The sequence below is a fragment of the Onychostoma macrolepis genome, chromosome 09, assembly GCF_012432095.1.
Source record: "Onychostoma macrolepis isolate SWU-2019 chromosome 09, ASM1243209v1, whole genome shotgun sequence".
Taxonomy (NCBI): Eukaryota; Metazoa; Chordata; class Actinopteri; order Cypriniformes; family Cyprinidae; genus Onychostoma; species Onychostoma macrolepis.
In genome coordinates, this window is record NC_081163.1 from 3,583,161 (window position 1) to 3,607,341 (window position 24,181).

Sequence of the window (24,181 nt, forward strand, 5' to 3'; positions counted from 1 at the left end):
AACTCACCACTTACAGGTGAACACTGGTTGGAATGGCATGAAAGAGTAAAGAAAGTAATATAGATTCCAATGCTGTACAGAAGATCAGTATGCTGTAGTATTATAGAAACACATGCATTTTACCCTCAATATTCTGTTCTTGTAGATGTTCCTGTATTGAGCCTGTAAACCCCAGCAATGCCACTCTTCAATATTGGGAGCAGAACAACATCTCAGCTCCGGAGATCTTCTGGGAGGCTCTGGAAGTTCAGGTCAGAGTTGCATTTGTGTCTTTTGAGAATCCCTGACCTGGTTTACAACTGATTTTAGCCCTGTAAAGCCTGCTGTATCATATTTAGCACATTTCTAAGGCCTCTAAATTATCAACGTAATCAGAACTTTACTAAAATCATGATGTGCACAATCTACTAAATGCCTTCTGTCGTCTGATTGATAGTTTATACTTTTTAGCAAGTAAAAGGTCTTTTAATATAATCGTACAAACGTCTACCTTCAGCTTGCGGATCGTGTTTTTTTGCTGTGAAATCTTTACTGATTTTTATAATGTAAACATAAGAATATCTTTATTATTTTTATTAATATTTCAAGATGAACACTTACTGGTCACTTACTTCCTGAAGTAGCTTCAGTTTACTTGATTACCCAGACAGCAGTTTTTAGAAAAATCTTGTTCAAATGTGAATATCAAATATGATCATCAGGCTTTTGAGGAACGTTTATTTGTTTATCTCTGTCATTTATTGTACTCCATTATATGTTTTGAAACTACAGAGCTTCAATCATAAATAAACCTACTAAGACATATTATTATATAGAGATATCGAGAGAAAACTGATATTTATGTAATTTTATGTAAGGATCTGCTATACTGTTATAATATCTTATCGATTTACATTTCAAGAATCAGAAATTGATCTTACTTTTTGCCCATATAAATATCAGTATCAGTAACTGGATATTTTTGATCACTTTAGGGCTCTGAATATCAAGTTTGAACTTTATATTCTCAATATAACGTACTTTATGAGCCATAAAAGCCTGATGGATCAAATACTCATAATATTCATAAATTCGACCACTTATGTATGATTTCAGTGGAATGAGCTCTAATTTTGTCAAAACAAAATTGTCAAAATCATCAAATTTTCCAAATATTTCACAAATGAGACATTTTGAGAATAATGCCAATTGTTATTTTAGTTTTGTAACCTGCATTGCATCAGCTCTACATTTGCTTTACATTTAAACAAAGTTATTCCAAGCATGTTATGTTTTATGGGAATTAAAAAGGTCTTATTTGAGTGGCATGATGGAGCAGGGCTGTTAAGTGAGATTAAGGAAATTTGAGCTGGATTACATCTGTTAAATCACCATAAAAACTAAAAAAAGATCATTGCTGCTGCTCGCCTTTTAATGGGCAAGACTGAAATAGCAGCATGTTAAGCAGATGTGTGTGTGCGTGTGCGTGTGAGGTTTGGAAATTCAGTAATGCACAGCATGTCAAGAGTTCACCCAAAGATTAATAATTTGTTATCATTTACTCACCATCCTGTTGTTGTGAGTGAACTATTACTTTAAGAAATAATTAAAAAAAAAGCTATCCTATCCCAATATTTATTTTTCACATTTCAGGACTGCATTGAGAAGAAAGGAGAATTTGTGGGGTCGGCTTGCGGGCCTCACGGTCCATACATTCCTGACGTTCTCTTCTGGTCTATAGTCCTCTTCTTCTCTACTGTGGCCATGTCAGCGTTCCTCAAAGAATTCAAGACCAGCCGCTACTTCCCCACCAAGGTACTGCAGTCATTATCCACCCACCGTCTGTCTGAGATCTGCTGCTGCGGCGTTTATGTCACGATGCTGTAGTTCTTTGCGCTCTGGTGCCCTCTAGTGTTACTGTGGAGTGTCTGCTGCTGCTGTTGTGAGGAGGAGAATAACAACTGTAAATCCTGTTTCCTCCAGGTCAGAGCCATCATCAGTGACTTTGCAGTCTTCATCACTATTGCTACAATGGTTCTGGTGGATTACGCTTTAGGAGTGCCTTCCCCCAAACTGAAGGTCCCTAATGTGTTTAAGGTTTGTTTATGTCTTACAGTTTCAATTATTATGATGTTGCCTTGAGAAAGCTGTCTGTCTATCTATCTATCTATCTATCTATCTATCTATCTATCTATCTATCTATCTATCGATCTATCTATCTGTCTCTATCTGTCTCTCTGTCTGTCTCTGTCTGTCTGTCTCTCTGTCTGTCTGTCTGTCTATCTATCTATCTATCTATCTATCTATCTATCTATCTATCTATCTATCTATCTATCTATCTATCTATCTATCTGTTTCTATCTGTCTCTCTGTCTGTCTGTCCGTCTGTCTGTTAAATTTCAGGCTTTTCAAACTACTTTAATATAAAAACCTTCAAACTTCAAGCTTTTAAAACCATTTCAGTTTTAAATTTTAAATAAAACTATTTTAAACTTTCAAACTAGGCTTTCTCAAGCCAACATCAGACTTTACTTTCACACTTTACTTTCTAGTTCACTAATATTTAATTTAATTACATTTATTTTTATCTTAATCTAACTTAATTTAATTAACACAAATGAGATATAGTGGGCTGTAAAAGTAGAATAAATTATAGAAATAAAACATTTTAGAAAATATACAAAGGGTTGTCATTTACAAGGGAATATATTAAGGCATATACAATTAGGGTTGGGTAACCGATTCTGCTTATCGATTCGGATTCAGTTCTAATGTGGTTATAAAAAAAAATTAAGTCAAACATTTAGATATTAAACGTATTTGTTCTATGTCTCTTTTTGAAAAACATTTCATTGCTGCTGAATACCATAAAATCAGCCAGCTACATAAAAATGTGTGCAAAATAGAGCTGCACGATTCTGGATAAATTGAGATAAATTTTATTAAATTTTTTTTTAATGGAGCTTGTAGCTCTCACAATTCTGAAGAAAAAACATTAGACAACTAAACAAAATCTCGTGGAATTTATGAATGGAATGATTCAATGACTTACTCTGACTTTATTCGTTTCATTACTGTATGAATCAGTGTTTTTGAATGAATCTGAATTGAAGGCTAATTAAAAAAAAAAAAAAAAAAGATGCACACACACAGGAATAGATAGGTGGAATTGAAATTTTAATTTTACAAGTGTCCAGTTCCTGACCTTAAGTATCCGATTCTGGAATTGGAATTGATTTTCGATTCCCAACCCTATATACAATTTAAAAATGATAAAATTTGTGTAAAAATATGATGTGAAAAAAGAACCAGAGTATACAATGTATATACAGCGTTATGTACAATTTAACAAATAGTTCAATGCACTAACTTCAGAAAAACCAAACAATGTTCAAAGTTTATTATGTTAGCCATATGTTAACTGTAACATAACAGTATATATATTTATATGTATTAATAGACTTGATAATAAAAGAATAGATTTGGCCAGTTTAATATGTTTTCTGGCCAGTTTAATATGTTTTAATAAGTCTTGCAATATGTTTTCAGCCAACTCGTGACGATCGTGGGTGGTTCATTAACCCATTGGGTCCGAACCCGTGGTGGACGTGTGTGATTACAGTCGTTCCCGCCATCCTCTGCACCATCCTCATCTTTATGGACCAGCAGATCACAGCTGTGATCATCAACAGGAAGGAGCACAAGCTGAAGGTGCTGCTAGTTTCTTCAAACTGCCTTCAAGTCTGAATGAAATGAGTTAACCCTTCGTTTGATGTGTTGTTGCTACAGAAAGGCTGTGGCTATCATCTGGACCTGTTCATGGTGGGCGTGATGCTGGGCGTCTGCTCTCTGATGGGGCTGCCGTGGTTCGTGGCAGCGACGGTTCTGTCCATCACTCACGTCAACAGTCTGAAGCTGGAGTCCGAGTGTTCGGCGCCTGGAGAACAGCCCAAGTTCCTCGGGATCAGAGAGCAGCGGATCACCGGCCTCATGATCTTCCTCCTCATGGGCTGCTCCGTATTCATGACCAAAGTGCTGAAGGTCTGGAGCTCAATGATCAGGATATTCATATAATTGCATTTACATCTATGCACTTGGCTGATAATTTTATCCAAAATCATTTGCATTGCATTCAAGCTCTACAGTTCATTCATACTCCCTTGTGAAAAAGTGCACTTAGTTATATTAAATGTGAACTTGTAGCTGATTCAAATCTTAAAAGTATATTTAAAAAAATGTATATATAATATTACTGAAATATAAGGCCATTTAAGTGTACTACAGGAAAATGTATGACTATGTTTCTTAAGTACACTTTTAAAAAGTACACTGTTTTAATTATGTTCAATTAAAAGTTTCATTTTGGGTTTTAAATCATTATGTTTTTATATTTTAAGAAGTACACTTGTTTTGACTGGCATACTGAAGCACATGTAAAGTACTTGATTCATTTTAGCTGTGCTGTGTGTTATTCAATATTAGCCTATATTTATATATTTTATGTGTACTAAATTGCAAACATATTTAAGTACATGACATACAAGTTTTAATAGAAATGACATTAAAGTATTTTTTAATTACATAATTATTTGTCTTTACATTCTGTCAGTACACTTTAAGCATATTTCAGGAAACTATAAATGCAATTACACAGTCAAAAAGCGCTGTAAAATTCAGCTCATTGAATTTCATATAAATTTAAACTATTTTACTATTGATCTATTTGTAACTAAATTTAAACTAATGAATTAGTTGCAAATCAAAGCAATTACTAAAGTGTACTTCTTTTTCACGAGGGTAGTTCATTCACTTCCTGGGAATCGAAACCATGACATGGGTTTTTTTGCTAGCGTTGTTTTCTGCTGATTGAGTTATACTGTAGAAACGCTATTTTAGAAGTATGTTCATACTATGAGGAATCAAATTTTACTTGATCATTTGAAAAGTAAGAGGTCATTAAACAATAAAAACACATGTAATACCAAAACTTATAAAATTATAATTATATCACTAAATTGTGACTGTTTTTTGCACAAAAATTTGCAACATTTTAAGAGGGCCTCAGAGTGAAAAAATTTGGTAATGAAAATGTTGTTTATTCCTTAGTTTATTCCTATGCCGGTGCTGTATGGAGTTTTCCTTTACATGGGTGCATCTTCACTGAGAGGAATACAGGTAAAAACACGATAGACAATGTCTGTATACAGTACAGAAGCATTTCCAACTTTTCATACTTGTCAATTTGACAAAAAAAATAAAAAAAATTTAAAAAAAGTATTTCTGTTATTGTTAAAAGCTCATGTTAGGCAACATTTAGAATTTTTTTGAATTTTCATTTTACTTTGTTTTTGTTTTATTAAAGTTTTTGTTTTAGTAGTTTTTGTTGTTTCTTTTAATATATTTTTTTAATTTTTATTACTACTAGCTGAAATAAAAAGGTTTTCGTTTTTATTTTTAGATTTTAAATAGATAGACAGACAGACAGATAGATAGATATATTTTACACAGCTAGAAAAATGTATATTCAATATAAAAATGCCAATGGAGTTAATACATTTTTTATTTTCATTACTTTTTCAGGTCTAGAAATCACACTTTTAAAATTAGGCTTCCTCATATAACCAGGTTTTCCAAGATTGTAGGAATCCTGGTTCTTCAAAGACCAAAGACAGATTAATTTAATAAAAAAAAAACATTGTTTTCTTTAGTTTAGTTTGCTTGTTTTAAAGCTGTTGTAGTCTTATTTAAGTCATCTCAAGGCCCCTTTTGCATGTTTTCTGAGGCTGCTGGTTGAGAGCCACTGCTCTAATGCACACATTTCTCCTTTTTTTCCCTATAATTTTAGTTTTTTGATCGTTTGAGATTGTTCGGGATGCCGGCTAAACACCAGCCAGACTTCATTTACCTGAGGCACGTTCCACTCCGAAAGGTTCATCTGTTCACCATCATCCAGCTCAGCTGCCTGGTTCTCCTCTGGGTCATCAAGACCTCCAGAGCTGCCATTGTCTTTCCCATGATGGTACATACTGAACTTTTTATATTATCCTTAATATTTACCACAGTATGCAAGTGTGAACTAGCTTTATCTGTCAGAGATTTCTGAAAAGCTTGCAGAAAAAAGCCAAATGTATGTACAAAGTCAAAAAAAAAGTAGGACATATCTACTTGTTCATCCTTCATTTAACTCATTTATAGGCTAAATTTTAATTATATTTTTAATTTCGTAAAAGAATTCAAATGTAGGTTGGCACAATACTAATCAGAAAGGTCATGGAAACATGTCTAAGCGTATGTCTGCTAGTGTAATTGCGTCTCTTAACTGTTTCGACTCATGTTTTTCGAGTAATATGTGATAATTGAATTAGTGATTTGCTCGCGGCAGGTGTTGGCGCTGGTTTTCATTAGGAAGCTGCTGGATTTTATCTTCACAAAGCGGGAGCTCAGCTGGCTCGATGACCTCATGCCCGAGAGCAAGAAGAAGAAACTGGAGGACGCTGAGCGAGAGGTGAGCTATACAGTTTATTATCTAAATGTAACGTTGCCTGTGAATAAGCACTTGTAATATGGCTGCAAGCAGCAATTTGCAAGGTCCAAGCAGAAAGCGGAAAGAACAAATGAAATGCACAGATGTGCCTGACATCAAACATCAGAAGAGGGATTTTAAAGGAAACACTGTATATAGACAAGACTTCTAATCAAATCCTGAAAATCTTGAAGAGTAAAAAGAAAAGTTTGGGGTTGGTAGGATTTTTGAATGTTTTTGAAGTTTCTTTTGCTCACCAAGGTCAAAAATACTGTAAAAACATATTGTGAAATATTATTAAAATTTAAAATAATTGTTTTGTATTTGATTATATTTAAAAAATATAATTTATTCCTGTGGTGTAAAGCTGAATTTTCAGCATCATTACTCCAGTCTTCAGTGTCACATGATCCTTCAGAAATCATTCTAATATGCTGATTTCCTGCTTAAGAAGCATTCGAAAACAGATTCATATTTTCGTGGAAACCATGATACATTGTTTTAGAATGCTTTAATGAATAGAAAGTCTTTATTTGAAATATAGAAATTGTTTTGTCTTTATAAATGTTTTCACTTTCAGTTTCGACCAACTTAATTCATCCTTGCTGAGCAAAAGGTTTAATTTCTTTAAAAAAAACAACAACAACTTTTGAACAGTAGTGTATATTAAAGGGATACTCCACCCCAAAATGAAAATTGTGTCATTAATCACTTACCCCCATGTCGTTCCAAACCCGTTAAAGCTTCGTTTTTCTTTAAAGCACAATTTAAGATATTTTGGATGAAAACCGGGAGGCTTGTGACTGTCCCATTGACTGCCAAGTAAATACCACTGTCAAGTGTTAAAAAAAACATTGCCAAAATAGTCCATCTGCCATCGGTGGTTCAATCTGAATTTTATGAAGCGACGATAATACTTTTTGTACGCAAAGAATATAAAAATAACGACATTTATTCAACAATTCGTGTCCTTCGTCCGTCGCTTCATAAAATTCAGATTGAACCACTGATGGCAGATGGACTATTTTGGCGATGTTTTTTTATACTTTTCTGTGCCTTGACAGTCACAAACCTCCCGGTTTTCATCCAAAATATCTTAAATTGTGTTTAAAGAAAAACGAAGCTTTAACGGGTTTGGAACGACATGGGGGTAAGTGATTTCATTTTGGGGTGGAGTATCCCTTTAAGTCAAATTGTCAGCAACTTGCTGCCCTCTGTCAGATTTTTGTGGTATGACATTTACTCATACTTTTACTTACATATTTATTAAACTTGAGCAGAATAAATTTCTGAGTATTGAAGTTAATGTTTATTTATTTCAAGTAATAATTAAAAAAAATATATGGTTTCAGTTTTAGTGGCTTTTCCCGTTTCTCATGATTTCTTAGATAAGATTTAAGGACAACGTTTTTTAAAATATATTTTATTATTTTTACATAATTAGAAAAATGTATATTTATTATAAAAATGCCTCATATTGGAACCTTGATTCTTCAAAGACAAAACAGTTGATATCTACAAATATCTAGATTTTTTTGTTGTTTGAGCTTATTTTAATGCTTGTTTTGCACGTTTTTCATAAATCATGTTGTACATTTTCCATTTGTATTTAAATCATTGCATACACATATCACTCTCACTCAGACGTTTTTTGCAATTCCAGGCTTTCAGATTTGAAAATGCTACAATTTCAAATTTACATTTAGAATAACTCTGCAAACATTTGTCAAAAACCATTCCTTCACATTTAGTTACCTATATGTCCAAATAACGTGCATGCACAGTTTTGTGGAAATCAGTTATGTGCTTCATGAGAAGATGATTTTTGTTTTAAACAAAAATCTAGGCAAAAGATCTAAGAAAAGGAACAAAAATCTCACATCTGCTGTTCAAACCGACCAGCAGCACTGAGCGATTATTATATTTAATATTTTGGTATTCTGGTTGCTAGGCAGCACTAATCCATCACATAATTGAGATTATTAAAGTTTGCCACTGAAATAACCTCTCCATGCATAATTTAGAGCTGTTTTTAAAAAGAAAAATAGGGAGCAAATAATAACCTGCTACAAAGACTTCACAGTTTGGACCCCTAAAAGCACGAGTAATTAGCATTTGGAAGACAATGTCTGTAAAACTGAATGATACAACATGAGTTTATTTTTGTAAGCTGAATGAAAGTAAAAGCTAGTTTTTGAGGTCCTGCTTTAATGAGGAGATCTGATTTGTGCTCCAGTTTTGCTTTTTTTTTTTTCTCCCTGCATTCAGAGACTTTCTGACCCCCTGGCACATAATCTCATGTTTTACTCTTGCTAAAATTGCCATGATACGTTTCTTATAGAGGGACCCCGATTCACCCACCTCAGTATCTGAATGCATTCATTTCATGCCAAACAAATGGAACATGAATCGATCTGCCAAAATGTCCTTCAGCAAAGTTATTTAATCTCAAAGGGTCTCTGAAGTTCTCTTTGGCTGGACGGGAATAAAACTCTCTCTCGCTCCTTCTCCCTGTGTTTACTGCCAGGAGGAGCAAAGTATTTTGGCAGAGGAAGAAGGAATCGTACAAGTGCCATTGGAGGGACATTACAAGTATGGACCAGATTTTCCAAACTAATTCTCACAATAGCAAGCGATACTAGGTTTTGTTGGTTTATTAAAACAATACTTGACAGTGATTTTACCGTGGGTTCTGTATTTTTTATAAACATACAAACAACAAACATACAAAAATTAAATCATTAGAATTAATGTATAAAAATGTTAAGGTAATAAGTAACATGTTTCGAAAAAAGACACAAATGATAACTATTGACATTTAATAATAATCGGAATAACAGTTGTCAATTTTACAATTTTGAGTCAAATTATGTTTTATGATTGGTTTCATGCACTCACAAGATTATTAATGTTATATTTCGTTGATTTTAATGATGTTTTTATTGGTTATTTTCAGAGATGATCCTTCTACTATCAACATCACTGATGAAATGTCCAAAGGCTCCTTTGGAAGCACTTGGAACTCCAAAACTGATCTGAATACAAAAAGGTTCTGATTTATTTTCATATTATTATTTTTATTATTATTATTATTATTATTATTTTTTTGTATAAGCACACTGCTTATGCTTAAAGTGACAGAAAATCTCTCTGCAACCAGCCACACAATTTGAAGAATCATGTTTATGTCATTTGGTTGTAAATGGTGCAGACGAGTTACATTCGAGTTATTTAAATCCTTACCTAATTTGTAGTTCCTGGTCATTTCAAAATAACCCTCATTATTAATCAGAAAATCTTGGATTCATTTTTTTGTCAACTTGTTTTCTTTTAATTAGTACAGGTTTTGTTTTTCTTCTTGGAAATGATTGATTGTAGGCCTCATTGATCTGAGCTCATCTGCACCTCAGTTTCTGAGTGAAAAAAAGCATTATTGTGGATAATTTTTGCTTTTCTCTCCCATAAACTGAGGTGCATGAGCTCAGATCAATGAGGCTTATGATCAATAAATTCCAAAAACAAATATGAAACCTTATCAATAAGTTGATAAAAAGATTGAATCCAATGTTTGGTAATAATATAGCATAATGAGAAATTTATAATACGTTCTGGAAAACACCACGTGGAAAAAAATCCCCAAAAAGCATTATCAGATTTTTGGGGGATGTTGTTATACCCTGTATAGTCCAGTGCGATAACATTAACTAGCATTTTTCAGGAAAAAGAAAATCCTTTGCAGGTCAAAAGCCATAAAGCAGCTCTACAGAAGACAATAGTGACATTATTCAGCCCGAGTCAAATTCAAGTTTTTTTTTTTGTCATCCGATAGTGTTAGTGAAGTCAAATCAGTAATGTGGATCAATAATGTAGGTGTTTTTAAAACTATTTTATTACTTTACTTTAGTATTAAGAATGATTGTGGACAAAACAGTAACTGTCAGGTAGTTTTCAAAAAATGTTGTCCTGCACCTTTAAATGGTCATTCATTTATTCTGCATTTAACACATTTTGATTTAATTACTTTTTATTTTTTTATTTAGCCCCCTTTCCTAAGCTTGCAGATGTTGATTCCCAAAGGTAAGCGCACTGGACTGTTCTCATAGCAACATCCCACGTCACTTTACAATCTCATCATGTCTTTCTTTGCATGGCAACAAGTATTTTGACCAAATTGGCGGCGTTTGACAGATTTGATTGTAATCCATCTGGAACAGACATTTACCATTATGTGTCTCTCCAAGAATGTTTGAATTCAGCCCAATTTTTCCATCCAGTTAGTCAGTCGAAAACAATAAATCATTCACATCTCTCTGTAAGTGTCAGACAAAGATAGACAGCATGTGATCATCTTTTGTTGTTGTTGTGGTTTTTTTTTGTTATTATTATTTATTTATTTTTTTTACACTACTCAGATGGGAAAAATGTTTAATCAGCTGTGAGCTTGTAATGTGTGAATGTGTGTCCGGTCTGCTAGCTGCTAAACATGGATTATTATTGAGATCATCATGTGTTCAATGCAATCAGAAGGAAATATTCTGCTCAAAGTCTTTTCGACATGAATACTTAAAGGGATAGTTCATCCAAAAATGAAAATTTGCTAATGAAAAATGCCATGTAGATGAGTTTGTTTGTTCTCTGATCTAATCAGCAAAATGAAGGCAAAATAAGGGACGCCCCCCCACCCCCCCAAAAAAACAAGGACACAAATAATCAGTGAGGAAAACATGCTCAAGTATGTAAACTTGCAACAGAACTCATTAATATTGCTATTTTAAATTGGATTATTTATAATTATTAATTATTATTGGTCTTTTTTGACAGTTCTGCAGCTGTTACCTGGATGGGATTAATTTTTATTATTTATTTATTTATTTATTTTATTCATTTGCTTAAATTAGGACTAAAGAGGTTACACTTTATTTCGATAGTCCAGTTTAGACATTCTACTAACTACAAGTAACTTTGTAACTACGTGTCAACTACATGTCAACTAATTCTCATTAATTAGCAACTACAAGTCTACTAACTCTCAGTAGGGCAGGTTTAGGGTTAGTAGAATAAGTTGACATATACTTGCAAAGTTTCTCATAGTCAGTATGTTGTATGTTGTGGACGCATCAAAATAAAGTGTTAGAAGATATTAATCAGACAGTCTACTAATACTCTAATGACTGCTTGTTGACATGTAGTTGCAAAGTAACTTACTGTTAGTAGAATGTCTAAAGTGGACTATCGAATAAAGTGTTACCCTACATTATTATGTAATTATTTGTCCCATTTTTATCTACATAATGTAGCATTTTTTAAACTTTTTAAAATGCCAAATTGTATGTGACATATATGATTATTTATTATGTATATATTTATGATTAATATAAATGCTAAATTAATAAATAGGGTCTAACATTAATTCTAACCTATTAATTCATTCATCTAAGCATGTCTAAAAATATAATAATTATGTCTACCAAGCTCTGATAATGTATGGAATATTATATTAACAGACTATCCAAATTTTAATAAAACAATAGGTATATATCTTTAGAAGCACGGATGTGTCTGTAACATTAATGGTATGATTCACCCAAAAATGAAAATTCTGTCATAATTTGCCCAGGATGTTCTAAACCTGCATAAAGTTCTTTCTTCTGTTGAACAAAAAAGAAGATACTTTGAAGAATGTAGGTAACTAAACATCTGCTGATCCTCAGTAACTTCCATAGTAGAGAAAAAATTGTCATTGGGGACCAGAAACTGTTTGGTTACCCACATTCTTCAAAGTGTCTTCTTTTGTGTTCAACAGAAGAAAGAAATGATTACAGGTTTGGAACAACTTGTGGGTGTGTAAACGATGAAAAAAAAAAAAGAAAAAGTTTTTGGGTGAACTATCCCTTTAAGTCAGACAGTCCACCGTGAGCAACTGAATGCTTCTCTGTAAGCTGTGCTTAGTTACAGCACAGACCCACTGATAACTTTCCCATTCAGCCCTACATCTGGAGAGTCTTGTGTTCAAAGGGTGAATGTGAGCTCCTAGATGTTTTAAACCACGCAGGTTTACCGCATGCTGCACTCGTGTGAAGAGCTTTAACAGCGTGCGTTCTGGAGACTCCGTCGCTATGCAAACAAAGACGCCAAAATGCAATCACGCGCAAATGAGCTTCTCTAATAATAGGCGGCTTCTTATGAGATTGATTTCATTATAGGCTAATTGCTGTTAGTATAATAAACAGTGCAAAATACTTATTTATTTATTTAATTAAATGGGTTGGCCATTTTTTCTATTTATTTAAATGGTTTGAACAAATCGTGTCCCGTATTGATTTGATATGGGACGCATCGTTTTACCTTTAAATACGGGATGATTCTGTATTTTAAGGGACGGGTGGCAACCCTACTCTGCAGTGAATGGGTGCCGTCAGAATGAGAGTCCAAACAGCTGATATAAACATCACAATAATCCACAGCACTCCAGTCCATCAGTTAATGTTATGAAGTGAAAAGTTGTGTGTTTGTAAGAAACAAATCCATCAAGGCATTTTAACAACTGTTGCTTGCTAAAATACGAGTCCATAATCCATAACATTTTTTCCAGTCTACAGATTCCAAGCACATGAGAGGTCTGTCTTAATAGACTTATATAGTATTGTTGAAAATCAGTTTCTCTATGGAGAAAATAAACAGGATTCGCTAAATTATGCACTACAGAGCTATTGCAGTTTAGGGTAATGCAAGTGAACTAATTCCCTTTTTATGTCATTTTGCAGCCTGTCTAATAAGAAAGTGCACAAGGAGCCTTGATGGAAAGAAGATTCACTGTGTACACACACACACACACACACACACACACACACGCCCACACACACATTTACCTAGCTATCCAAATAGACATGTATTGTTTTTAAAGGAATAGTTCACAATAAAACTTATATATATGTATCAATATTTATATCAAATAAATAGATTTATGTTTATTAATTTATTTTTGGCGAACCATTCCTACAGTTATAAATAATGCGCATTATAATTGCTTCAGACTAACTCATACGTATACTCAACCTCTAAACCTACTCCGAAAAGTAAACCTTTCACATTTATGTTATAATTTTCTGTAAATTGTTACAGATTAAATTAATTTATGGAGACTTTTTTTCTAGCATTTTTGACCTTAAAGTATTGCTAGTTTATAAGTAAACGCACAGTCTAATAACTTGTTTGTTTGCCTTTCCTCGTCTCCCTGTCTGTTTCTATATTTTTAAATTATATCACAATGCTAAGCTTTTTAGCTTCTAGATATAAAACCTGTGCATATAGTAATACCAGCAAATAAAGCGGAGATTGTTGTGTCGGAGATGAGGAGAAAGTGTGGCAGAATTTGAAATTATTTTCAACTTTTATTTTATTTTATGCTCTTTGAAGTATTTTATATGTTTTGTATTTTTTAAAAATAGCATTACTGCACAACTTTCACGTCCCTAAAGATAATTTTAAATGTGTAGACAATATCTACTGTAGGTGAGCAATTAATAGCCATTTTATAATTAAATTGCATGCATCATAGTTTTTGTATTCATGTTTTGGGGTGGTGAAGAAACTTTCTGTTCATATAAAGTTACAGATTCACTGTAAGGCTGAGTGATATAGCTAAACCAATTGTATCATATTTTTCAGCTTTTTGATGATATTCAGTATATTCATTACTGGATTTACCATTGCCATATTGTGTCCTTAAGCAAGACACTTCACACCAGGTTGCTTGAGTGTAGTCAGTGGATTTACTTTAAGACGCTTCAATAAAAAGCATAAAAACATAGGCTATTGTAAATTCTTGTTCTACCTGCAATATCATCAATATCAGAAAATTGCTGTATTTTGTTTGACTACCTTTGCATTTATGCAATGTTAATCATAGAAAATTCATTTTAGCTATTAATAATTTCTTTCTGCAAAAATTTCTACCAAGAATGCTGCTTGTGTAAATATTATTTCCATTAGAGTTTATACCTCTATTTTGAAGGCTGTATGTCGATACTCACAATGCCAAAGTGTGGATGTGTTTTCACGCTAATAATGGTGGTGGAGAGACATCTGAAATCATTGCACATCAGTAAACTGTTCCATCAAAATGGTTGTCTGTATTATCTCTTGTAAGCAAATGAGTGCATTCACTGGATACTGTAGATACAGACTACATTCCCTTTTAACAAAATAAAGCAATAGTGTTTTAGGAGTGCTGGTCCATCTAATAATGAAGGGTTTGCATGTTGAGGTCATCATAAAATCTTTAACTTCTGCCGTTTATAATATTTCTATGTGTATTTGTAACAAAATAGACGAGAAACGATTTTAAAATCATACATATTGTAATATCATTACCATAAATTGATTCAAATGTTTTGCTTTTAATTATGTTTGTTTGTTTTGTATGGCTTATATCTTCACACAGATGGTTTGATTTTGAAAGACAAGAGTGATTGTTATGATGCAGATATTTTCACAGTTTATTAAAATGTTGACTTGCGCTTAAGTCCTATTGCATTATTGTAACAATAATAATATGTCTAGTTCTTTTGACTGTGTTTTGATGTTTCTGTTAACTTGAATGAACTATCGCTATATCCTCTTAAGTCTGTATGGTGTGACTTTGGGATCTTTTATCTGTATGCTTTTTTGGGTTATGATGACATGAGCGTTACATTCATTTGCACTTGTATTTCATGAACTGTGAGGGAAGTAATTAGACTTTTCTGGAGATATTGTTCCTGCTATTTCTTCTACAGTGAAATAAAAAGCTCTGCCGTATGAATATGGATGTATGCCTTGATGAAGTATATCTCATACCTTGTTTCTGTAATTACCAAGAAAAAAAATCATAGTATATCAAAGTCATATATCAGTCTGACATACAGTTTGCTGAATAAATGTGATTTTAACAAAAATAGAAACGCTCTTGTGGTTGTAGAGTGACAGAGAAATAGCGTAGAATAATTTTTGGGGCCCAAGTATAATTTTTTTTTTTTTTTTTTTGTGAGCAAATACTAATGTTATTAGTGCAAACATCTTCAAACACATCCTCAGATTTGCTGATAATAATAATAAATCGCGAGTTGCTGTACAAGCCCATTATAGAAAGTAGTTTTAGACTGAAACTATTTATATACGAATAGAAAACAAGTACAAGACAATGTAAATAGTTTTGTGTGAAGAAGAAAAAAAAACAATAGGTATTAAAATTATCTAGTATAAGTAGATATTTAATGGTAAGTGCATGCATTTTTTTTAGGTGTCTGCAAACCTTTAATACAAAAAATTAAGTTAAAATGTTCCCTGTTGACCTTATATAGCTCCGCCCTTTTCAGCGCTGCTGAAAATGTATTTCAAATACTAAATTATACACTTTCTGCCAACTTAACCCACAACATCTATTGTTTGTTATAATAGTAAAAAGCTGGCAGGATTTCACATCATGTGATTAACTGGGCCTCCTGCACTGAGAACTGATCATGAATCAGTATTGATTAACTTCAGTTTTATTAACATTCATACATAAAACTGATCCGAGATCAGTTAAAACCATAGTAGACACTGTTTCAAGGGGTCGCTTTGAGATCAACACCCCCTAGTGGCAACCATCGGAGTCCACCGAGTGGACACTTCAATCGTTCCGGTACACTTGAGATAACAATGGTGAGTTGCTTAAACTATTATGATGGTTTCACAAAGACAACATGCTGTTTTTGGACAAACAAAAACATTTCTGAATGTCCCACTGTAACGGGGCGAACGAGACGAGAGGCGTGCGGATCCATATGCAAGCTTTTATTCACAGACATGGTCAAAACACAGGCAGGGTCGAACAACAGCAAAACGGGTATAGCACGGGCAAGACACAAGAGTAGTCCAGTGAACAGACGGGGTCGATCGGCGGCGAACATAATCCAGGGAGCAAAACATAGAGAGATAGTCCAGGCAGGAGCAAACAGAGTCCAAACGACAAGATGAGAGAGAGATCCAAGGCAGCCTATAAACTTCAGGGCAGGCAGAGATCAGACAAGAAAGGATATACACAGGCTAGGATCAAGACATGAATGACTCAGATAATAAACAGGATTAAACTAGATTTAGACTCAGAAAACTCGGAATTGCTCCATAATGTAGCTATCACTAGGCGAGCGATAAATGCTAAACAATACTCGGTGGTTTGAAAAGGAGCTGAGTGGGTGTAATATAGTGTGAGTGATTGGCTACAGCTGTGTGCAATCAGTGCAGTGGATGATGGGAAATGCAGTCCAAGGTAATGCGAAACAGTCTGTGAAGTGTGTCAATATATATGTCAATATAATGGAAGGACGACCTCTGGTGGCAATCGGACAGAAGTCAGACCACAGACCGGATTCGTGACACCCACAAACCTGTCAAGATACATTCGCTGTTGAAAAAACGACCGAAGTAAACACATACAAGCTTTTATATTCTAATATTTTGAGATACTGATTTTTGACTTTCATGAGCTGTAAGCTCTAATCATCAAAATTAAAAGAAATAAACATTTGAAATATATCAGTCTGTGTGTACTGAATGAATATAATATACTAGTTTCACTTTTTGAATGGAATTAGTGAAATAAATCAACTTTTTGATGATATTCTAATTATATGACCAGCACCTGTAAGTGTTTCAAGCTATTCTCAACTGAACATGGTGAATTCATGTAAACTGGCACACTTTCTTGCCATGGAGATGACTGGGAAAAGGTCCCAATTATGCTGAATTAACCATACCTACATATAGGGTGATTTCAGGTAAAGTGGGCCGTTTAAGTTTGATTGTACTGTGCTCAATGGGTTTGCACTTTCAGAGCATAACAATGGTTCTTAATTAAAGGGACACTGTTTTTCTCTAAACGATAAAATAGTTTTGGTTGATGCAGTATGACACTGGTGGGTGTGGCCACACCTCAAAAGAGGACTGTGTCATGGTGAAAGGTGGAAAACATTTGACATAAGATTTTCATTTCTAAATTATAAGGTTGTTCACTAAATGGAAACAAATATTATTGAGACAGTTCCTGCTGTTTTGTTTCCACAGTTATCAGGGAATAAAATGCAAAGAAAAAAATTGTTTAAGAATTTGTTAGTTTTTTTTGTACGGTGTTTAAACATTTCTGGCCCACTTTGGCTGAATGTGTTAGATAAAGTGGGCCAATGGGATTCAGGTAAAGTGGGCTGTCCTTTAACCTTCAGTTATTATACACAAATTCATTAAATGTGACCCTGGACCACAAAACCTTAAGTCTTAAGTCGATGGGGTATATTTGTAGCAATAGCCAAAAATACATTGTATGGGTCAAAATTAACGATTTTTCTTTTATGCCAAAAATCATTAGGATATTCATTAGGAAATCATTAGGAAAGATCATGTTCCATGAAGATATTTTGTAAATTTCTTACCGTAAATGTATCAAAACTTAATTTTTGATTAGTAATATGCATGGCTAAGAACTTCATTTGGACAACTTTAAAAGTGATTTTCTCAATATTTAGATTTTTTTTTTGCACCCTCAGATTCCAGATTTTCAAATAGTTGTATCTCAGCCAAATATTGTCCGATCCTAACAAACCATACATCAGTGGAAAGCTTATTTATTATAAATCTCAATTTCGAAAAAATTTTGTCATCCAGGGTAACAAATAAATTGACATTCACTGGTTATTTTATAGCTGACATGCATAATTTACTTTTTTAGAAAACAGAAATGAGTCTGCAGTCAGGAAATTCAAGTCAGAGATGGAAGAAAGGAAAGAGAGAATAGAAAGGATGTCGAGGCATTCAGTTCAATCTGTGGAATGAAGAATGGATGAGAGGAGCAAAATGAAGATGCAGAATATAAAGCTTTAAAATATGGACACAATTAAAGTTCATTTAAAGTGTTTAGAGAACAGACAGAAAAACATTTTTTACATATGGTTACCATTGCAAATGTTCTTATTTTTTAGACTACAATATGTTAAAAAATGTGACTATAACACAAGCAACAACAAATAGAGTTTGTTTTGTTAACGTTCTGATGTCTGAAAATTCTGATATTCAGATTTAATCGAATTTAATGTCAAGTCAACACATAATGATCTTTCATTTGTTGGGAATTTCACACATGAATTGAGATGAGGATTTACACATGATTTATTTTACTCATAACCTGTAGGTTATATATTTTTGGATTTGTTAAATATGTTTGTCTGATAATATGTGTTAATAAATCATGTGTTTTTAATTAAGATGCAGAACAATTTTTGATAAATAAGGGATGGCCCACTTAACCTGAAAATATTTATTTCTGGCGTGCATGATCTAAAATGGTATAACATGCAAATAACACTTTATATGAACCATATTCAAATTGAAATATGATAGCTGGACATTAATTAAAGTTAACAAACATAATAAAGAAAACAAAATAAAAAAAAAAACATCTAGGTGTCTAAATTACATGTTTTACAAAAAGTGGCCCACTTTACCTGCAATCGCCCTAACACTTTCAGCATTACTGTAAGTAAATATGTATTTTTTTCAATGTATTTTATTTTGTATAAATATATATTTATTTACATTTAAAAATAATTACAACATTTCGAAGTTGTAAATGAAACAAATATAATAATACTATTTCAGATATACTATTTCTGTCTTTCTACGTTAAAATTGATGTAACTTGCAGTTTCGTTGTAATTAATTGTGGAATTTGCTAGTAAATTCTTTCTACACCAAATGTTTTTCAGTGTATGTAAATAAAGTGAATGAGGAGGCTGGCAAGCTCCAAATTGACAAAAATGGCACCATAAAAGTAGCTCCAAGTACATCAGAGTTTTTCAACTTCCAGTCTTGACAAACAACTAGTGTCACACGCCTATTAAGTATATTTATATAGGTTCTCCTCTATTAAAACGAGTGAGCGTGTTGGCTTGATATTTAGTGTTTTTTTGGTGAACAGATGGTTTGTAGCATCAGCTGACAGCTCAGAGAGAGACCTGCTCCCAGGGCGGACTGCATCTCTGGCACCGGTGCCGTTTTCTTCTTGTTGAAGGACCGGAGACGTGCGGTCCCAGGGTGCCTGACAGTGCTGGATAATTGACACATTTCCACAAGGCTTTGGTGACTTCCGTCTTCTGTCAGTGTCATGTTAGATACGGTGAGGTAAGCAGAAGTGACATATCAGGCCAGTTTGGTTTGTTCTCCTCTGGGATTATGGGGAAGCTCGTTTGAAAAGGTACCTGAGTGGAGTTCAAGCTTGACTTGCGCATAACTCTGAACTCTGTTTGTTATACTGACAGAATGATTGAAGCCATTTGACACATGGATGTTCTGTTTGATTGCAGTTGTTTTCCCACATGAATTTGCAGCATTTGCTTGCATGTCAACTTGACAAATAGCGATTTAACTGCTCATGAAGTCTGTTTCTCACAGGGACAGAGAGGTATTATCTGGATAAATGTCAAATTCTTGCATTTTAAGTTGTAACCTAAGTTCATCTTGTTAAACTTTCTGCAATAGCGCTTTTTGACGTGTTTTGCATTTTAGTTTTCAAATGTCTTTGAAACACAAAACACAATGTAGTTTGCACAATCCTCAACTGAAACAGTCTGGATCGTATTTTTTAAATTGGTTTACAGTTTTGCTCAAAAACCAAAACACCAAGTGCTTCATTTGAAGAAAGATTTATTTGCATGATTCAGTGAAACTGACAGCACTAGGCATTATAAAACAGTGTCGAATATCACAGTTATGCAGGCTAGTTTTTATCTCGTTGTCGTGAATCCTCACTCGCGCCGTCCTCTCCCTGTTTTTAGCCAGGACACAAACTCTTTTGCCGCCTGGTCCTGCAGGTAAGAGCTGACGTCACTGGTGAATGTGCCGTCTGCGTGCCGTCGTGTGGGGACTCTGTAGAAAAACCATTATTGTTTATGGAAAGGATGATATTCGTCCTGTCAGATTTAAAGAGGACATCAATAATAAACTGTACCTATTTACAGTACCGTTCAAAAGTAAAGAAAATGTGTATTTTTACTCAGCAAGGAAGCATTAAATTGTTCAAAATTGACAGTAAAGCCATTTATAATGTTTCAGAAGATTTCTAATTCAAATAAATGCTGTTCATTCAAACTTTCTATTCATCAAAGAATCCTAAAACAAATTTCCACAAAAATATGAAGCAGCACAACTGTTTTCAACATTGATAATAATAATCTTTCTTGAGCAGCAAATCAGCATATTAGAATGATTTCTGAAGGATCATGTGACACTGAAGACTGGAGTAATGATGCTGAAAATTCATCTTTGCATCACAGGAATAAATTACATTTTATAATATTTTTAAATAGAAAACAGTATTTTAAATTTCACAATATTACTGTTTTTTCTGTATTAAATGAAATGATACAGATAAGCCTAGGTGAGCAGAAGAGATTTAAAAAGATCAAAAAAAAAAAAAAACTTTTTCAGCCATTCTAATGCTGTAGTCATGTCATGTGGGAATTGCTGTGATTTAAATGAATTTACAACTAGTGAACGTCATGTAAAATTATACAATAGTTAAACAGTCTACACACATTTTGTTCTTAAATATTTAGCAAGACCATACAGAATTGAAACTTACCCGCTTCTCTTAGAGTTCATTAACCACTGAACGAAGTCTTGTGCTCTCCTGGTCTCCAGGTATTTGCTGTAATCGTTTGAGAATGTGCCTTCTGAATGTCTCTTCATGTTGTTTAATTCTCTAGGGTCATTAAATAGTGCGTCCTCAGACATAAGGCTGAAAGTCAATATCAAACATGTCATTCTCCAAAAATAATCACCATGTCTGAGATATACGCCAACCCCAAAATCAAAAGAAAAAATGCATTTAATTGAATTTATTAGTGACATTACTTTTACAGAAGTTTGCAGCAAAATTATTAATATTTTATGACATTTAATTGTCATAAGTAAATAAAAAAAAAAAAATCTTAAAAACATGCTTAATTTTCTTTATGCAATGTTTTTGAGGTTAAATGTGTCCCAGATTGTGTTTTATTGTATTACTACAATAAAAATCCCAGCTGTAGAGGCCATTAAAAATGAAATATTTCTGGATTGAGTTACTCTTACCTGGAGTTTTCTTCCATGTTTTCTTGTATGGGAATCTGCAGGCTGCTCTGGATCAGAATAAGAAGTAAAAGTCCAATGAAGGCGTAGATCCTTGTCATCATCTTACCTGAGGATCAGACCATACAGCTACTAAGTAAACCATTAATGCATTCTACCTCAAAAAAGATATATAGTATAGTGCCAAAAAGTTCTCTGGCTCACCTGGATTGCGTTGGGTCGTCACGGAGAAATAAAGTCAAAGATTTTGATGTTGCCTCACTGGTTTCTCCTTCCTGGCTCCCAGTGCGATTTCACGGTCCCAGCCTGATGTTCTGAGTCTTATATAGTGATGCCCAGGTGGCGTGGTCCACACACACACACACGCAAACAGACACACGCTTATTAGTTTCAATCCATTAATCTCAATGCATCAATGTATTTGCACTCTGAACCTGTTTAAAAAGAGAGAGGGGGAAATGGTCAAACAAGTCAAAAAGTCACTTAAGGGAAAAGTCAAACATGATTCTGTCTTGTTAAAAACAGAGGAGAGCAAATAATTGCATAGGGATGAGATGCATTCAGTCAGATTTCCTGGCAGTGATGTTTGTGCTCTGCAAAGCTTTCTTTTTGTGCCTTTTTCTCTTTTTTTCTTTCTTCTTCTTCTTCTTCTTTTTTTTTTTTTATATCAGTTAATGTCTTCTTTTGCAATACAGGGAGTTTTACAAGACACTGAAAAAATATTTATAATGTAAGGTTTACTAGTAAGGTTTAAGCAATTTTCAGTCTAAAAGTGCTAGTAAATTACTCCAATAATATGTTTTATATACAACTTTGAAATATATATATATATATATATATATATATACAGGTGCTGGTCATATAATTAGAATATCATCAAAAGTTGATTTATTTCACTAATTCCATTCAAAAGTGAAACTTGTATATTATATTCATTCATTACACACAGACTGATATATTTCAAATGTTTATTTCTTTTAATTTTGATGATTAGAGCTTACAGCTCATGAAAGTCAAAAATCAGTATCTCAAAATATTAGAATATTACTTAAGACCAATACAAAGAAAGGATTTTTAGAAATCTTGGCCAACTGAAAAGTATGAAAATGAAAAGTATGAGCATGTACAGCACTCAATACTTAGTTGGGGCTCCTTTGCCTGAATTACTGCAGCAATGCGGCGTGGCATGGAGTCGATCAGTCTGTGGCACTGCTCAGGTGTTATGAGAGCCCAGGTTGCTCTGATAGTGGCCTTCAGCTCATCTGCATTGTTGGGTCTGGTGTCTCTCATCTTCCTCTTGACAATACCCCACAGATTCTCTATGGGGTTCAGGTCAGGCGAGTTTGCTGGCCAATCAAGCACAGTAACACTATGGTCATTGGACCAGCTTTTGGTACCTTTGGCAGTGTGGGCAGGTGCCAAGTCCTGCTGGAAAATGAAATCAGCATCTCCATAAAGCTTGTCAACAGAAGGAAGCATGAAGTGCTCTAAAATTTCCTGGTAGATGGCTGCGTTGACTGTGGACATCAGAAAACACAGTGGACCAACATCAGCAGATGGCATGGCAGCCCAAATCATCACTGACTGTGGAAACTTCACACTGGACTTCAAGCAACATGGATTCTGTGCCTCTCCACTCTTCCTTCAGACTCTGGGACCTTGATTTCCAAATGAAATGTAAAATTTACTTTCATCTGAAAAGAGGACTTTGGACCACTGAGCAACAGTCCAGTTCTTTTTCTCCACAGCCCAGGTAAGATGCTTCTGACGTTGTCTCTGGTTCAGAAGTGGCTTGGTAGCCCTTTTCCTGAAGACGTCTGAGCGTGGTGACTCTTGATGCTCTGACTCCAGCTTCAGTTCTCTCCTTGTGAAGCTCTCCCAAGTGTTTGAATCGGCTTTGCTTGACTGTATTCTCAAGCTTGCGGTCATCCCTGTTGCTTGTGCACCTTTTCCTACCCAAATTCTTCCTTCCAGTCAACTTTGCATTTAATATGCTTTGATACAGCACTCTGTAAACAGCCACACCTTTCAGTAATGACCTTCTGTGACTTACCCTCTTTGTGGAGGGCGTCAATGTTCGTCTTCTGGGTCATTGCCAAGTCAGCAGTCTTCCCCATTATTGTGGTTTCAAAGAACAAGAGATACCCAGAATTTATACTGTAGGGATGGTCATTTATTCAAACTCAAATGTAAATATTCTAATATTTTGAGATACTGATTTTTGACTTTCATGAGCTGTAAGCTCTAATCATCAAAATTAAAAGAAATAAACATTTGAAATATATCAGTCTGTGTGTAATGAATGAATATAATATACAAGTTTCACTTTTTGAATGGAATTAGTGAAATAAATCAACTTTTTGATGATATTCTAATTATATGACCAGCACCTGTATATATATATATATGCGTGTGTGTGTGTGTGTGTATATATATATATATATATATTGCATATGTACTTTTAAATGTTTAAAATATTTAAATATTTTACCTTTATGTAGAATAAATGTCAGTTCTGTTTCATTGTCATTTGTGGGCTAT

The 24,181-nt window shown here is 33.9% G+C and overlaps 2 protein-coding genes across 6 annotated transcripts in view; one reads left to right on the forward strand and one right to left on the reverse strand.

Annotated features, from left to right (window-relative positions):
* Positions 1 to 15,298, forward strand: part of slc4a10b (solute carrier family 4 member 10b) — an 84,938-nt gene extending 69,640 nt beyond the window's left edge. For 3 of the 4 annotated variants that reach the window (XM_058786621.1, XM_058786623.1, XM_058786624.1), the window contains 12 exons: positions 1 to 16; positions 146 to 251; positions 1,633 to 1,794; positions 1,963 to 2,076; positions 3,529 to 3,690; positions 3,769 to 4,020; positions 5,086 to 5,154; positions 5,825 to 5,998; positions 6,362 to 6,484; positions 9,030 to 9,094; positions 9,459 to 9,551; positions 13,267 to 15,298. The exon at positions 1 to 16 is cut by the window's left edge and continues 230 nt beyond it. In XM_058786621.1, the coding sequence (XP_058642604.1) occupies positions 1 to 16; positions 146 to 251; positions 1,633 to 1,794; positions 1,963 to 2,076; positions 3,529 to 3,690; positions 3,769 to 4,020; positions 5,086 to 5,154; positions 5,825 to 5,998; positions 6,362 to 6,484; positions 9,030 to 9,094; positions 9,459 to 9,551; positions 13,267 to 13,300 (1,370 nt within the window). In that variant the 3' untranslated portion in view covers positions 13,301 to 15,298. Of the gene's footprint in view, positions 17 to 145; positions 252 to 1,632; positions 1,795 to 1,962; positions 2,077 to 3,528; positions 3,691 to 3,768; positions 4,021 to 5,085; positions 5,155 to 5,824; positions 5,999 to 6,361; positions 6,485 to 9,029; positions 9,095 to 9,458; positions 9,552 to 10,542; positions 10,580 to 13,266 lie in introns of all 4 variants that reach the window. The other variant, XM_058786622.1, reaches the window with a different exon arrangement.
* Positions 15,299 to 20,285: 4,987 nt separating this feature from the next.
* On the reverse strand, positions 20,286 to 22,333 carry gcgb (glucagon b). 2 transcript variants are annotated; one of them, XM_058787703.1, is made up of 4 exons: positions 21,845 to 22,333; positions 21,644 to 21,749; positions 21,153 to 21,308; positions 20,286 to 20,437 (listed from the first exon to the last, which is right to left on the reverse strand). In XM_058787703.1, exons 2-4 carry the CDS (start codon positions 21,742 to 21,744, stop codon positions 20,317 to 20,319), a joined length of 378 nt encoding a protein of 125 aa, XP_058643686.1. In that variant the 5' UTR covers positions 21,745 to 21,749; positions 21,845 to 22,333; the 3' UTR covers positions 20,286 to 20,316. The 2 variants fall into 2 exon arrangements, with proteins under 2 accessions (XP_058643686.1, XP_058643687.1); XM_058787704.1 differs by having other exon boundaries at positions 21,644 to 21,769.
* Between the last annotated feature and the right edge of the window lie 1,848 nt (positions 22,334 to 24,181).

Coding starts and splice junctions, on each gene's coding strand:
- gcgb (XM_058787703.1), bottom strand. CDS start 21,744: ATGATGACAAGGATCTACGCCTTCATTGGACTTTTACTTCTTATTCTG. Junction 21,309..21,643: donor AACATGGAAGAAAACTCCAG/GTAAGAGTAACT, acceptor ATTGACTTTCAG/CCTTATGTCTGAGGACGCAC. Junction 20,438..21,152: donor ATGAACTCTAAGAGAAGCGG/GTAAGTTTCAAT, acceptor GTTTTTCTACAG/AGTCCCCACACGACGGCACG.